The following is a 15,661-nucleotide window of genomic DNA, read 5'->3' on the forward strand; positions in this document are numbered from 1 at the left end:
TATCAAGCCCATTTGATTATCAGATGGGCTACACAAGTATAAGAAGCTCAACATTCTACATTTACATGCAGACAGGACCACCTGATGAATGGATCTTATTGATCTCCACACCAGTGCATATGCACTGTGGCCCACACCTGATGAGTGGCACGGATCCTTCCGACATTTACCAAATTAGTGTGGAAACGACCCCTTCAATAACTCCACCCCAAAACGACCTATCATTTCACAAACGAAGAATCATATTTCTGAGATTTCCATTTCATTATCATAATTAGGACTGGTGTGGAGATTAAAAACTTATTTTCTTTAGTCCTAAAATCCCAAATTCCTAAAATCCCCAAATCTCCAATTTGTAAAATCCCTAAATCCCCAATTTGTAAAATAAGAAAAACCCAATTCGGGGTTCACATTCAAATCTGTAAGCCTAAAATCTCTAAATCCTGAAATCAGGGTCCACATTCAAATCGGGAATCTACAAACAACAAACTCCCAAATTCCAAAATCGGCATTAATATTGAGAGAGAGAGAGAGAGAGAGAAATACTTCACCTATGTGAATCTGAGAGAGATGTGAAGAAGTATGCAGATGAGGGACGCAGAAGCAACGAGTGGAGTCTGGATCTTGGCCTTTTTCTTCCCTTTTTTTTTTTCCTTTGGTTTTTTTTTTGCAATGGTTTGGAGTCCGTAGTTTTCTTTTAGTTTTCTTTTTTTCTTTAAGTGAGTGGTGACATCGACGAATGAGGATTAGGCAATCAAGGAATCCCTATTTACCAAATAACAAAGGATCCAGACTCGTTCCACACTGCGAATAGAGAAATTTCCTACCGTACAAACCGTATATGGCCCACCAACCTTTTTAAGCCCACTTGCTTTTTAGCGTCCAAAAATAAGCCCTAGTCGTTCGGCCCCACTTCTCAGGTCAAAAATACCCCTACTTTTTCAGCTTTTTGATTTCTGAAAGCTAGGTTCCCTGTGGCTAACGATTATAACCGTACCCATAACCATAGTGTCGCGCTAATCTATGCACTTTTTTTTTCATGGAAAACTTTTTTCCCCCTACATTTTTCTCTAATACATATTTATATAAATATGAATATATAATCATATATAAAAAATATTCTCACTTTTTATTCATTTATTTCTTTATTCATTTAACAAGAATATCTTCTAAACCAAAATTAGTTACTTGATGTACCAAGTATGATTTTGGGGTAGGAGAAGCTACTTTAGCCAATCAACCTAGTTATTTTCTAAGATTCCATTAGGTCAATGGTTGAAAATCCATTTCATTCACTTTGCGGTCAATTTCAATCAGTTCGCAATGAATTTCATTAACTTCGCGATCAATTTCATTCACTTCGCAGTCAATTTCAATCACTCTACGGTCAATTCCTTTCATTTCACGGTCAACTCCGACGATTCCCCTTCATTTCATGGTCAATTCCCTTCACTTCACGGTCAACTCAATTCATTTCACAGTCAATTCCCTTCACTTCACGGTCAATTCCATGCATTTCAAGGTCAATTTTGGCGATTCCCCTTTACTTCACGGTCAATTCAATTCATTTCATGGTTAATTCCCTTCATTTCATGGTCAATTCCATGCATTTTACTGTCAATTCCGATGATTCCCCTTCACTTCACGGTCAATTCAATTCATTTCACGGTCAATTCCCTTCACTTCATGGTCAATTCAATTCATTTCACAGTTAATTCCCTTCATTTCATAGTCAATTCCATGCATTTCACGGTCAATTCTGGCAATTCCCCTTCACTTCACGGTCAATTCAATTCATTTCACGGTCAATTCCCTTCACTTACGGTCAATTCCATGCATTTCACGGTCAATTCCGGCAATTCCCCTTCACTTCACGGTCAACTCAATTCATTTCACGATCAATTCCCTTCACTTCACGATAAATTTCATGCATTTCGCTGTCAATTCCCTTCACTTCACTGTCAATTCCACGCATTTCACAGTCAATTTTGGTGATTCCCCTTCACTTCACAGTCAATTCAATTCATTTCACGGTCAATTCCCTTCACTTCACGGTTAACTCAATTCATTTCACAGTCAATTCCCTTCACTTCACAGTCAATTCCATGCATTTCACGGTGAATTCTGGCGATTCCCCTTCACTTCACAGTCAATTCAATTCATTTCACGATCCCTTCCCTTCATGGTCAATTCAATTCATTTGACGGTTAATTCCCTTCATTTCACGGTCAATTCTCGCGATTCCCCTTCACTTCACAGTCAATTCAATTCATTTCACGATCAATTCCCTTCACTTCATGGTCAATTCAATTCATTTCATGGTTAATTCCCTTCATTTCACAGTCTATTCCATGCATTTCATGGTTAATTCCGGCAATTCCCCTTCCACTTCACGGTCAATTCAATTCATTTCACGGTCAATTCCCTTCACTTCACGGTCAATTCCATGCATTTCACGGTCAACTCCGACAATTCCCCTTCACTTCACAGTCAACTCAATTCATTTCACAGTCAATTTCCTTCACTTCACGGTAAATTCCATGCATTTCGCGGTCAATCGCCTTCACTTCACGGTCAATTCCGTACATTTCACGGTCAATTCCGGCGATTCCCCTTCACTTCACAGTCAATTCAATTCATTTCACGGTCAATTCCCTTCACTTCACGGTCAATTCAATTCATTTCACGTTTAATTCCCTTCATTTCACTGTCAATTCCGGCGATTCCCCTTCACTTCACGGTAAATTCAAATAATTTCATGGTTAATTCCCTTCATTTCACGCTCAAGTCCATGCATTTCACGGTCAATTCCGACAATTCCCCTTCATTTCACGGTCAATTCAATTCATTTCACGGTCAATTCCCTTCACCTCACAGTCAATTCCAGCAATTCCCCTACACTTCACGGTCAACTCAATTCATTTCACGGTCAATTCCCTTCACGGTAAATTCCATGCATTTCGTGGTCAATTCCCTTCACTTCCTGGTCAATTTCATGCATTTCAAGGTCAATTCCGGCGATTCCCCTTCACTTCACGGTCAATTCAATTCATTTCACGGTTAATTCCCTTCACTTCATAGTCAACTCAATTCATTTCACAGTCAATTCCCTTCACTTCACGGTCAATTCCATGCATTTCATGGTCAATTCCGGCTATTTCCCTTCACTTCACAGTCAATTCCCTTCACTTCATAGTCAATTCAATTCATTTCATGGTTAATTTCCTTCATTTTATGGTCAATTCCATGCATATCACGGTCAATTCCGGCGATTCCCCTTCACTTCACGGTTAATTCAATTCATTTCACGATCAATTCAATTCATTTCACGATTAATTCCCTTCATTTCACGGTCAATTCCATGCATTTCATGGTCAATTTTGGCCATTCCCCTTCACTTCACGGTCAATTCATTTCATTTCACGGTCAATTCCCTCTACTTCACGGTTATTTTCATGCATTTCACGGTCAATTCGCTTCACTTCACGGTCAATTCCATGCATTTCACGCTCAATTCCGGCGATTCTCCTTCACTTCGCGGTCAATTCCATGCATTTCACGGTTAATTCCCTTCACTTCACGGTCAATTCCATGCATTTCACGGTTAATACCCTTCACTTCACTGTCATTTCCATTCATTTCACGGTCAATTCCGGAGAATCTCCTTCACTTCACGGTCAATTCCATGCATTTCACGGTCAATTCCCTTCACTTCACGGTCATTTCCATTCATTTCATGGTCAATTCCGGCGATTCCCCTCCACTTCAAGGTCAATTCTGGCAATTCCCCTTCACTTCACGGTCAATTCCATGCATTTCACAGTCAATTCCCTTCACGGTCATTTCCATTAATTTCACGGTCAATTCCCTTCCCTTCACGATCAATTCCATGCATTTCACGGTCAATTCCCTTCACTTCACGGTCATTTCCATTAATTTCATGGTCAATTCCCTTCACTTCACAGTCAATTCCATGCATTTCACGATCAATCCCAGCGATTTCCCTTCACTTCATGGTCATTTCCATGTATTTCATAGTCAATCCCCTTCATTTCACGGTCAATTCCCTTCATTTTAGGGTCAATCCCCTTCACTTCATAGTCAATTCCATGCATTTCACGATCAATTCCGACGATTCCCCTTCACTTTACGGTCAATTCAAGGTTTTTAGATTTGTGGAGGATTTGTAGAGAAAGATTTGAGAAAATAGAAGAGAAAGTGTGTGCTTGGGTTTGGGTCTTGGATAAAAGAGATGGGGAAGACAAAATTTTATGATATAGGGTTGGCCCAGCCGACCAGGCTTGGGGCGATTGTAAGAGGGTGGACAACAATTCGGGGACGACCGGTCAGTAGGTATCTTATTATGTATAACTTTAACTATTAATTTCCTTTTTAGGTTGTACGTATTTTATCATATATGTTTACTTATATTGGTTTTTCGTCATCGTTGTCACTAGTCACATCCTTACACATAACATGTTCGGGGGAAAATGGTGCAAAGATAAGATGACCTAACATACCTTTTTGGTAATGACCGAGCGATTGGATTGCATGCTTCCACAAGAAACATGCATAATACTTAGACATCGAGAAGGTCCAGGGATCCTGATACTTCACTGACACTGTCGGTCGATCTGAATGACGATACACTCATGTTATCGAGTGACGATGTAGGGGACAGTGCGCCTAACATCCACTGGTCATATCAAAGTCATGATGGTACTCATATTGCAAACCGAAGTTCGCCTGTGAATGGGAACAACTCGGTCAACACAGGAAGCATAAACAATTCAAGGAAGAGAGCTATGATGGATTGCCCTTGTGATAGCATAGGCAAAGGAATGAGTGACGTTGTTAAAGCCGTCAAGTCACTGGCTATTACCATACACCCAGGGAAGGACATGATACATATATCCTAGGTTGTACCAACTCTGGAGCAAATTGAGGGCCTTACAGGTCATGATATCATACGTGCAACAAGGATACTATCGAAAGATGAACAACAATCTGCTTCATTCCTTTCTCTCACTGAGCATAGGAGGTTGGAGTTTGTACTGATGCTACTTGCTTTCGATCAGTCGTCTGACTGAGCATGGTCCCTTCCAGCTGACCATATGGGTTTCTGTTTTCATTGGCTAGTCGGCCAATTTTTTTTGGACATAACTTTTTTTGGTTACACGTGCTAGTTGTGTTCACTAGCTGGATGAATGTGGGTTATCTTGGATGATCTTTTTTATTTATTTTTTGGATTGTGATGTGTATTTAATGATCTATCCATTAATGCCCATTAACCTGCATTACTCATTTTAATCTGCTGGTAAATTCGTTTTAATTATATGACTATCCTGTTCATATTTACAATCTGTATAGGATAAGCTTTAACACTTTTGGGCATCGCCTCAGGTATGATCTAACAGTCGTTGTATTTTCACTTATCTGATGTGGTTATATACAAATAGAAATTTCTTCCTAATATGTTCCAGTATTCATTCAAATGGTTTGACGTTGTTGATAATATTTCGTAATGTTCAGATGGGTAAAAAGATGTACGTTGTTTTCAATGGTCGCCGACCCGGCATCTATTCTACGTGGGAGGAGTGTCGTCAGCAGGTTGAGGGATATTCCTCAACCTGATTCCGTGGCTACAAATCAGCGTCGAAGTCCTTTACTCAATGGACTGCTTTCTGCGAGGTTTCAGCGCATCAGAATGCAGCAGTGGCCGAATTGGAAGAGGATTATGAGAACATGGGATCGACGCATGGACTGCGTTGCATTACTAGTTGTAGCAACGATCCTACAGGGAGCTCTAGATTAGCATCATATTACTATCATTATAGTGCTGGCAACGGGACACAGGGAGATGGTGTTGAAGAAATGCCACATGCAATAGAGGCCTTAATACAGTTTGTAACAATCCGAAATTTTAGGTGCGAGTTTACCAATATATAAGGATGTACGATTACACTTGTTCAACTCTACACTTGTAGATCTTAATATTTATGTGGTTTTAACCTGAATCTAACCATAGGGAGCATTTTTCAACGGTTGATTAATAGGACAAACCCCTAAATACCTTAGAATTATCACCCGTCCATCAAACCGACCGTTAAATCAACTATTTATCACTAGATGAGGATATCTAACCGACCGCTTTGAATTTGGACCACTTGATCAAAGTAAAGTAACTACTAGATCTTCATATCTACTCGTACACACGTCAAATTAACATTCTGATCCGTTCATCTTATTTGTCAATTATGAAAATGCTTAATTTACCGTTAAAATCATGATCTACGCATTTTACACCTATGAACTAATAACTTGAATCTAATAATATACATTTCTAACATAGATCGCATCCAAAAACTACTTTATACATATCAATTTACAAAAATGACCATACAATAACCCATAAATATGATTAACATTTTAACCATCTACTCATTTAAAATTTAGACCATCAATTGATCATCTATCACAGTCAGATCTGCCAACTGGACCATCCAAATATCAAGATGAACCATTCATTAGGGAGATCATAAGATATACATCAAAACTACCATTTAATTTTTCATAGGAAGTCGGTAAACATTGTTTTGAATTATAAATATGCTTAAGCCATTACATAGGCATCTTGGTCATCCTTAAGAGATAAATGCCTAAATCTAGTCTGTTGATAGGCCATATAAAATGGCGGATCTTGGTAAAGTTTCACCTCAAATAGACGACACAAATTGATTATACATAAATTTGAAGTTTTGGTTATAGAATAGGAGGCAAGGGAAACCATGCCTGACGTAGCTGTATGTATATATTACGGATGGAGTCTACCATGGTTATTAATAACCATGATGCGGCCCACCTAAAAAATTGAATTTGCCTCATTTTTAAGCCACTATCTTAATATTGGTACACAAAACTAATAGAAGGAGTTGATCTCTCCACAGCCAGCCCAAGTGAGGCCCGTTGACCATGTAAAAACAAAAGAGAAGAAGATTGAACATGGAAAGAATATAACGTGGGAAAGTTGGGAGTTTTTCAACAGTGGCTATCAACCTTTCCGCTCGTCATCATGCGGTCCACTTTAAGTAGTAGATCTACATCAAAATTTTACCTAGGGCCCATGATGACCTGGAGAAGCCGAAGGGTGGAGTGGATTTCTCACAAGCATCACGTGTGGACCCATGCACGACACATGTGCTTGCATGTGCGATATCCACAATCCGACTAATCAACATCCCCAGGCCTGTTTTGAAACTGGAACTTCCATCTTGGGCTTAAACTCCTGTTAAGTCTGTCTTTGCTCCTACAATTTTGGGATTTACATAACTCCTCCTGTAATCGCAACGTTTGTTAGATCAGATCTTAATTATCCGGATCTACTATCCTTGCCATTGCTGGAACAAACAACAATACTTTTCTATTTTCTTCACCATACATCTTTTGAAACCCTGGGTTTAAAATCAATCCAAGCCACCCAAATAAATCTGAGGTTCTACCTTTCCGTATTTAGTAAAAGAAACCCAACTGTAGAAGGAAACTGAGTTTCTGGTGGCTGCGTGCGGAAACAACCCACGATTATTTCATGTGAATCCACCTTATAAACAATTCATGACTTTGATTATGTGGGGTATACAAGCTTCATTGGACCCATCTGGACCGTCCAACAAGCCCCATTTGAAAAGATATGTCCTAGCCTGAAATTTGCAATTCAAGTGTCTATTAGCTTCTCCACCTTACAATAGCCATGTGATTTAGTTATAACATGATCTTGAAATCAAGAATGGATATGAGGTGAAACAGTAACAAACTTCTAGAATCGTGGCCACATCCGACGTGGGAAAAGCCACCAATTCAGAAAAAAAGGATTTGCCTCCACGGAAGTGTGTGCAATTCATTCATGTTGTATAACCTAGCGTCCATGCAATGCTACCTTTCACACACCGGTTCTTTAAACTCTATATAATATCTTTCATGCTACCTTGAGCTAGACATTCTAGTAACAAAACTAGATCGACGGAGAAAGTTAAAAGAGAAACTGATATAGAGAGAGAGAGAGAGACGAAGAATGAAAGGATTGGGATACGGACAAATTGTTGTGCCTTGAAAGTGATACACAGAGTTGCAGTTCAAGTCCATAATCAAGCTAAGTCCAACATTCTCATAGATTGCGTAGCTATTGAGTCAAATATGCGAGTCTAGATCCGAGTTAAATTCCACGATCTTCAGAGGTAAGTTGGCTCATTAGATATCATTTGGTGATCTTATATAAAAGTTATGTTTTCACTTAATCATCTACTTTCAAACCTTTATTTAATTTAGTTTCTGAAAAGTATGTAGATTGTAGCCGAGTCAAACTGAGTCGACTTAGCAAGGAGTATTGCTGAAATTCATATTTTACCGAGCTAAGAATAGTCATTGAACATAGAAACTCCAATACGGAATTATCTCCACCAGATACAGGTGAGTGATCCCGATGTGTTTCTCATCCATCAAGTTAAAATAGATGGATTGTTTGATGTATTGTATTATTACCATGATTTAATTGACACGTGCTCTTAGTTGATTTAAAGGACTATGTGATTTCTGTATTAATAATGATATGATTTGATTAATGTGTTAGACTATGTTGATTCAAATGTAATAATCGAAATAATCTATGCAATACATGATTCATGATTACTTGGTGCATCTATCAATTGCATGCACAACGTGTGCTGAATTCCTGGGGGACTTCCCTGGATGGGATATCCTGGTAGAATCGTTATCAGAAGCCCACTATACTAGTGGAAGCGTACTCAAGGAGTAGATGTGGGCCTTGCCTATGCCTACCAGATGGTAGAAGCCTGCCAAGGGGCAGATGCGAGTTGATGCGTTTCCAACTCAAGCAAGTGGACGGATTTCCACTTGATGCATTGCATTTGCATTTTTCTTTAAAATTTATATTGTGTATAATTATTGGATTTTATTATAATTTTATGTAAAGAACCATGTCGGGAATTCTCATTACACTACAAAAAATATCAGTATTAGGGGGGTTTTTATCACAGGCAGCCACAACAAACCGCCACTGTAGATGGAAATCAGGGGCGTTTTCATGTGGCCGCCCGTGTACAATGAATCCACTGCCACTCCTTTCAAAATAAAAAAAAAACCTAAAATCTACTTTTCACCCCCAAATCGCGCGCCCTCTCCAAATCGCGCTTCTTCTCTCCTGCGCGCGCCTCTTCTCTCCCAAACCCTTCTCTCCCGCCTCTTCTCTCCCGCCTCTTCTCTCCCAAAACCCTTCTACCCTCTTTTCTCCTCCCTTCAATAACCGACCGAAACTCTCTCTCTCTCTCTCTCTCTCTCTCTCTCTCTCTTTCGTTTTAGCAGCCCGTGGTACCATTTTAAAATGTAGTCTCCAACCCTTCCGCCATACATGGGGCCCACTCCGTGTAGGTCAGAATCACTCGTCTTTAAGGCCCCCACCCCGCCATGCTAGAATCGCCTTGTTGGGTTGATGACTTTTCGCCTCTCGATGATGAATCTCCTGCCATTTCATCATCATCCGTCCATTTGCATAGGGTGTAAGGGTTGGACGAATCATATAATCCATGGTGCCTTCCACGATCCAGGACACTCGATTAACAACTCCAATCAGGTAGGGTGGCCACAATGTCTACTGCCTTAATTGCTTCCCAGAGACTACCATTTCAGGTGGTCCTGCTGATGTGTACCTTTTTCTCCCATATTTGGGTCATTCTCAAAACCCCTGAAAATCAAATTTCCATTTCTTCCCTCCTTTCTAACTTGTAGGATCTCAAGAAGATCCAGTGTCATCGGCTCGCCCAACCCCGGCCTCGGTACTTCTCTCACTTCCATTTCTGATCCTCTTTTTATTTTACTTTTCTCCTGTTGATTTGTTGGATTCTTGAAGTTTCTGAAAAATAATTAGAATAAAACAGGAACGTCAAGCGAGTGGACAGGATGAGGTACCTACAAATGCACAGGCAGGTGTGTGTGTGTGTTTTTAATTATTATTATTATTTTATTTGTCTTTGTTGAGTTTTGATGGTGGATCAGTTTTGGAAGAGCAGGGCCTTCATCAGGGAGGAAGCCGCGGAAGCCTCGCAAGTTCAGGCCAGGGACTGTGGCTCTTTGGGAGATACAGAAGTATCAGAAGTCCTGTGAGCTGTTGATACCCGCAGATCCTTTCATTCGATGTGTGGGTATCTGTCTGTTCACCCATTGCTTTTGTTTGGATTGGATGGTTATGATTGTTTGATCAGCCATATGACACTGTTAGGACTGAATGGGCAGTTCAGATTGATGGATTTGACTATTTGAGCATTCAGTACATTTAGTGCCCATTTTGATTATTGTATTGGTCAATCCAGGATTGGCAATGCTTGCAGTTCAAACAAATATTTTGTACCAATCCAGTTTAAAATGCATGTATTGGTCCGTTTTGTATTGACCAATACAAGGTTCCAAATGGGCTCTTGCAATGCTTGGCTTGAATGATTGCTGTTTTAGTTTTGGCGTGTATGTCTGGATATTTTGGCTATAGCTTCCTACTTGGACTCGACTTTTACAATGCTTAGCTTGAACTATTGATGTTTTAGTTTGGGTGAGCATGCTTTGGCCTTAACTTCCTACTTGAATATAGAACCTGGGCTTCTTGGGCTGTAAGCTCTTTTAATGCTCTAAAACAGGGTGATTTTCACACCCACATTTCTTTAAAAGGTCCCATGACAGTCTTCAAAAGTTGTGATTTGAAAGTCATAGTTTTGGTTGATTGGACCAATCGATTAATAGATTCCTACTTGGGAGGTTGTAATTGGGAAAGACTTGCTCTCTTAGAAAGGTTTTCCGACAACGTATATTCCATGTAATGGTGAAAGTTTCATCGGCAAGATCTTTGTAGTCTCCTAATCCAATTTTTAGGAAAGTAGATGCCTCCCTTGCTCATTTGCTCATAGATGTGCTCTTGTGATTTGATTTTGTTCTCTATCTTGAGGTTTGGTTACTAATTCGGTCAACCTCAATCCAACTCAAAACAAAATCATAGTGAAACACAATTAAACTTCTTTGATACCATTTTACATGTCAGAAATATCAAAGCACAAGAACAATTTATATTAAAAGAACTTGAGAACTCTACAAAAGGTTAGAGCTCTGAGATGCACAAACCGCTACAACATGGCTGGCTTATACAACTTAGGGCCCCTGAAATCAACGAGTGTCTTCGGCTATTCTCTATGAATCCAGTGGGGATTAAACAACAATGTAATAATATAAACACATACTAGGCAAATTTAGGAATATGTTATGTTTGTGTTCTCAATGAGCTTTTACGTTTTTAGCATTTTTCCTTTCTATTGCTGGGTGATCCTTGCTTTTAAGAAATTTATATGGATTTTCATACATTGAAGAGTCTTAATATTTGCACATGTATTAGTCTCATGGTCCTTTTTAAAAATAAAAAAATAAAATTTTAAAGGTAAGGGAGCTAACTGCTTTCTATTCTAGGGGAGTTAATTGTTGGATGGCTGAAGCTTTAGTAGCAATCCAAGAGGTATGGGAACTACAAAATATTGTTAGGAGCATGGATGGCCAATCTGTCATTGTTTTTTTTGCAGCTAAAAACTATTTGAAGTCTATGTTTCCTTTCCATTGGTTGAAATGCTATTCAATGATTGTTGTTCAACTTACGGTCCTGAGTTTCTTTGTGGTTTCAAGTTAAGTAGTTATGCTTCCAACTCAAGGTATCCCTAGTAATGGTGGTAACCGTCCCTCGTTATGGTGTCATAACGGCTGTTATGGAAAAATTGACCTCAGAATTGTCTTGTAATGACCTGTAAGTGTAACAGTCCTGGCTACAATGGCCCCTTATGGGGCCAAAATAGTCTTCTTTTTTTTAAATAATTTTTTATTAAGCATAATCGCCATTACGGCCATTGTTGCCATTATGGAATACCTTGTTCCAACTAAACTTGATACTAAATACTCTAATGTAGTTTTAAATTTTTACAACATTCTTCATTCATTTATTTATTTATTTTTGCATCATTTACCTTAAATGATGGGTAGTAAACTTTTGTTTGGAGCAAATGCCTATGTTATATGACTTATGAATTCTATGAATCCATTTGCTTCCCAATTTGTTTGGGGGAAATCTGTTTTCATACTTGTATTATATGACTTATGAATTCTATGAATTCATTTTTGATATAATTGCATCACTTCTATTAGGCAGCACATTTTCTATACAAAGGATATGTGTTGGGCATACTTGTTTTGTGATCTTTTCACTTGTGTGTAATCGTCTCTTTCCCAATGTTTCCCTTAAACAGTGATACATCTGATATTTGTCATGTGATGTTGATATGTTTCCCTATCCTAAGGGTGTGATACGTGCATCCATACCATTATTTAATTCACTAGTTATGATCTAGTGGGCTAAGTGCATGTAAACCTTCTCGTGCACATGGTTGCATTTGGACTTTTTGGCATTCATATCACCCACCTGAACCAGCCATTAGGTCCAGTCCCCTCACTGTGTTACTGGGAAAAAAAATTGACCGCAATCAGATGGCTCTATACATCCGTGACTGGGCCTATCTTCTATGAACAATCTTGTACATCTATTTTGTATGCCACTAACTGGTTGTTTGGATCATCTGACCAGTATGTATTTTTCAAGGTGGCTTATGAAGAGTGAACTAGACCTAATGGATGGTCCAAATAGGTGATATGGATGCCACTGAGTCCAAATGAAACTATGTGCACAGAAATGTGGTGGGAAATTTTTATGGTGCGTTTATATATCATGGAATTTAAATACAATTGAACTAACAGATTAGGTATTGTGTATTCATGTTGTAATCTGAACAAATCTGACATGTGCTCTTTACTTCTAGAGAATTCGTTGCAACAATGGGCAATTTTCCATTCATTTTTCCTTTCTTCTATATCAATCAATGGAATCTATGGGCAAGTATGTTGTCCAGCATCCATGTTAGACGCATGTCAGACACACATCAACATTTCTATTTGGAAAAACCTTAGTTTACCTTTTCTTCATGTGTTTTAGTGTTATTTGTATAGTTGTTTCCCAGGTCCTAGTGTGTTTTTAGTTATGTACATGCGTGTCTTTGTCTTATGCATATACAGAGTAATATCTATGTAAGAGTCAATATCATTATGTATTCAAGCTGGGGCGTTCTCTGAAAGCGGCACACTCAATTGGAACCCGGGTGCAGTGAGAAATGTGCAAGGCCCTTGACAGAGTGGAATGTTGGAACATGATTCATGTAGCCAACCTAGTTAGTTGGGATAAGGCTTAGATGATGATAATGATGATTATGCATTCAAACAGATGTCTTAGTGTGTTGGATTTTTCTTGGTCCCCATGTTTGCTACCATGTGTTAATATCCAACACTTGGTTGCACAATCTTTTTAAATAGGTGCCACTCCTGTTCCGAGTCATGCTTTGTATGCACACTCCTGCTCTAATTTCCTAGTAGTTGATACTTGGTAACATTTTGAAGTATGTGCTTCCACGTTCACACACCTGAATTTGTTGCCCCTTGGTGTCCTCATGCAACCATAGTCCAACACCTATACGTGTTTGTGACCAGGTTGCACAAACAGGAAATGATGTGAAACATGTTCTTGTCTTTCTGTAAATGACTGTCATTGCCTTGCAGGAAGGAGCAATTTGCATCTTAGTTGGCCGATCCGCTATAATATTTGCTTGGGGACAGCAAGAGGTCTGACTTATCTTCACGAGGAGTTGAGACGATATATCATACACAGGGATGTCAAGGCCAATAATATTCTGATCGATGCAGATCTCAATCCAAAAATTTCAGATTTTGGTCTGGCCAAGCTGTATGATGAGAATGAGACCCACATTAGGACACATGTCGCAGGGACGACGTAAGCACTGGTGGACCCTTTCCTTGATTTGTTCCACTGCAGAAGCAGTACCATACATGTAATCCAATCCAGACCACCCAAATCACACACCCTAACGTGGTGAAAGCAAAACTTAGTTAAATTGTGCCCTACAAATAGACATGTCATTGAAAGTTACAAGATAATTGCCATATTGCTGTTGTAGAACACTGTCGAAAGTTATGTGAAGGCTCTCCATGTAAAATTATTTCATTGTAACAGTTCTGCGGATGACATGTCCGTCAATTCAAAATCATGTCGTTTGAGACTATGGGTGGCCCTTGATTGAGTGGAATGGTGGAACAGGATTCATGTAGCCAACCCTAATTAATTGGGATGAGGCTTCGTCATCTGATATTATGGATTATTGTAAATTTAAAATCACGTAATTTCTTTGCTATGTCTCTAAGCATACCTATACATGCATACCAGCGTCTACTAGCATATCTAGCTATCCAAGAATTTGGCTTGAACCAAGAGGCTTAATGGGTAGTTGCCACTTCAGTTTTTGATGGTTTGCTTTTCAATTTTTACGAGGACGTGGAACTGTTGTCACAGGCCGTGTTGAACAAGGGACTATTAAAGTTGGAGAAGATGTAGAGATTTTAGGTTTAATGCAGGTTTGGGCCAAATTTCCATTTCTCAAATTATTTCACCATTTTGAAGCAGGTCTGCTGATTTTCTTGCACCTCTGTTTGGTTGTTTTCAGGTTGGACAAGAACAGGCGACTTGTACTGCAAAGGAACTACGTGAAATTCCTGGTAGTTTTCACTTGTCCTTTACTTTGCATTGTGACCAAAAAATCAGTTTGTTTGACTATCAGGTAGGCCACATGTACCAAAAAAAAAAAAAAAGGATGGTATAGAGAGAGCTTGCAAGTTTTTTAAGATTGTCCATTTGTTTTCTTACATGTGTCCTATGATTAAACAACCTGATTTTTTGGCCAAATTATCTGCTGCCAGGTAGTTCCCACCCGATACGCGATTTGGATGTCTAATTAACATGGGAAGGTGGCACTTGTTGATGCACGTGGAGGGGCATGCTTGTGGAGCTATATATCTCTTTGGAGAAATGCAACAAGAAAGGGTTAAAGAGGATGAATATAGAAAATAAGACGTGTCAGGTAATCTATTTATGATTCTTGCTGTTTGATTATGGACTGCTATGGTCTATCCTCATGGTGGCCTGTCAGAAGGATGGTGTAGGTCCCTAGTTCAAAAACCTGAAACTTCGTACTTGATGTTCGGCAGGTCATGTTTTATACCCACTTTGCCCATCCATTGCACTAGCTAATGTTAGGACATGAACCAAAAGTTGTTTGCTAAAAGATACTCTGTGAATATTTTTTGTTTTTCGGTGAATTTAGATATCGTATTGCATTTATGTATTTTGTTATAAAGGACACGAAGATGGAGCAGGAATTCTAACAGGTTCAGTTGCAGGATTGTCCATTTTAGCTTTAGTAGTCTTACCCAAATGGTCCAACTATTGATCATAGAAATTGAATAAACTTGCTGGAATTTCAGATTAATTGCCGAAATTTCACCATTATTTTTTCTTTTTTTTTTTCAAGGGAAACCGAGGAATATACAAGCACTGAGAAACTTCGGGTGATCCCACGAGCCATCTAAAAACACGGCTTGGGACCACCTATCGTAAGGAAAATTTACAAAGGAACTTTCACCATTACTTATACTTTTGTGTTTAAATACTCCG

General features: G+C 39.1%; 1 protein-coding gene across 16 annotated transcripts; it reads left to right on the plus strand.

The window, feature by feature from the left end:
* The first annotated feature begins 9,014 nt into the window (after positions 1–9,014).
* Positions 9,015–15,459, plus strand: LOC131237866 (histone H3-like centromeric protein CENH3). 16 transcript variants are annotated; one of them, XR_009167443.1, is made up of 8 exons: positions 9,015–9,643; positions 9,799–9,845; positions 9,938–9,996; positions 10,080–10,207; positions 11,486–11,560; positions 14,504–14,565; positions 14,670–14,706; positions 14,956–15,457. XR_009167443.1 is itself a non-coding variant. In XM_058235900.1 (7 exons), the coding sequence occupies exons 1-7, from the start codon at positions 9,503–9,505 to the stop codon at positions 14,967–14,969; spliced, it is 492 nt and encodes a 163-aa protein (XP_058091883.1). In that variant the 5' UTR covers positions 9,015–9,502; the 3' UTR covers positions 14,970–15,457. The 16 variants fall into 16 exon arrangements, 9 of the variants coding, with proteins under 9 accessions (XP_058091883.1, XP_058091880.1, XP_058091881.1 ...); XR_009167442.1 differs by having other exon boundaries at positions 14,655–14,706; positions 14,956–15,451; XR_009167446.1 differs by lacking the exon at positions 14,956–15,457 and adding an exon at positions 11,725–11,842 and having other exon boundaries at positions 14,670–14,772.
* Positions 15,460–15,661: the final 202 nt, after the last annotated feature.

This window comes from Magnolia sinica, chromosome 2 (assembly GCF_029962835.1).
Source record: "Magnolia sinica isolate HGM2019 chromosome 2, MsV1, whole genome shotgun sequence".
NCBI classification, from domain to species: domain Eukaryota; kingdom Viridiplantae; phylum Streptophyta; class Magnoliopsida; order Magnoliales; family Magnoliaceae; genus Magnolia; species Magnolia sinica.

What these genes read in the sequence shown, in the direction of transcription:
- LOC131237866 (XM_058235893.1), top strand. Translation starts at nt 9,503, where the DNA reads ATGACTTTTCGCCTCTCGATGATGAATCTCCTGCCATTTCATCATCAT. An exon ending in TCCTTTCATTCGATGTGTGG is followed by an intron (nt 10,212 to 14,503) that starts GTATCTGTCTGT and finishes CTGTTGTCACAG; the next exon opens with GCCGTGTTGAACAAGGGACT. An exon ending in AGATTTTAGGTTTAATGCAG is followed by an intron (nt 14,566 to 14,654) that starts GTTTGGGCCAAA and finishes GGTTGTTTTCAG; the next exon opens with GTTGGACAAGAACAGGCGAC.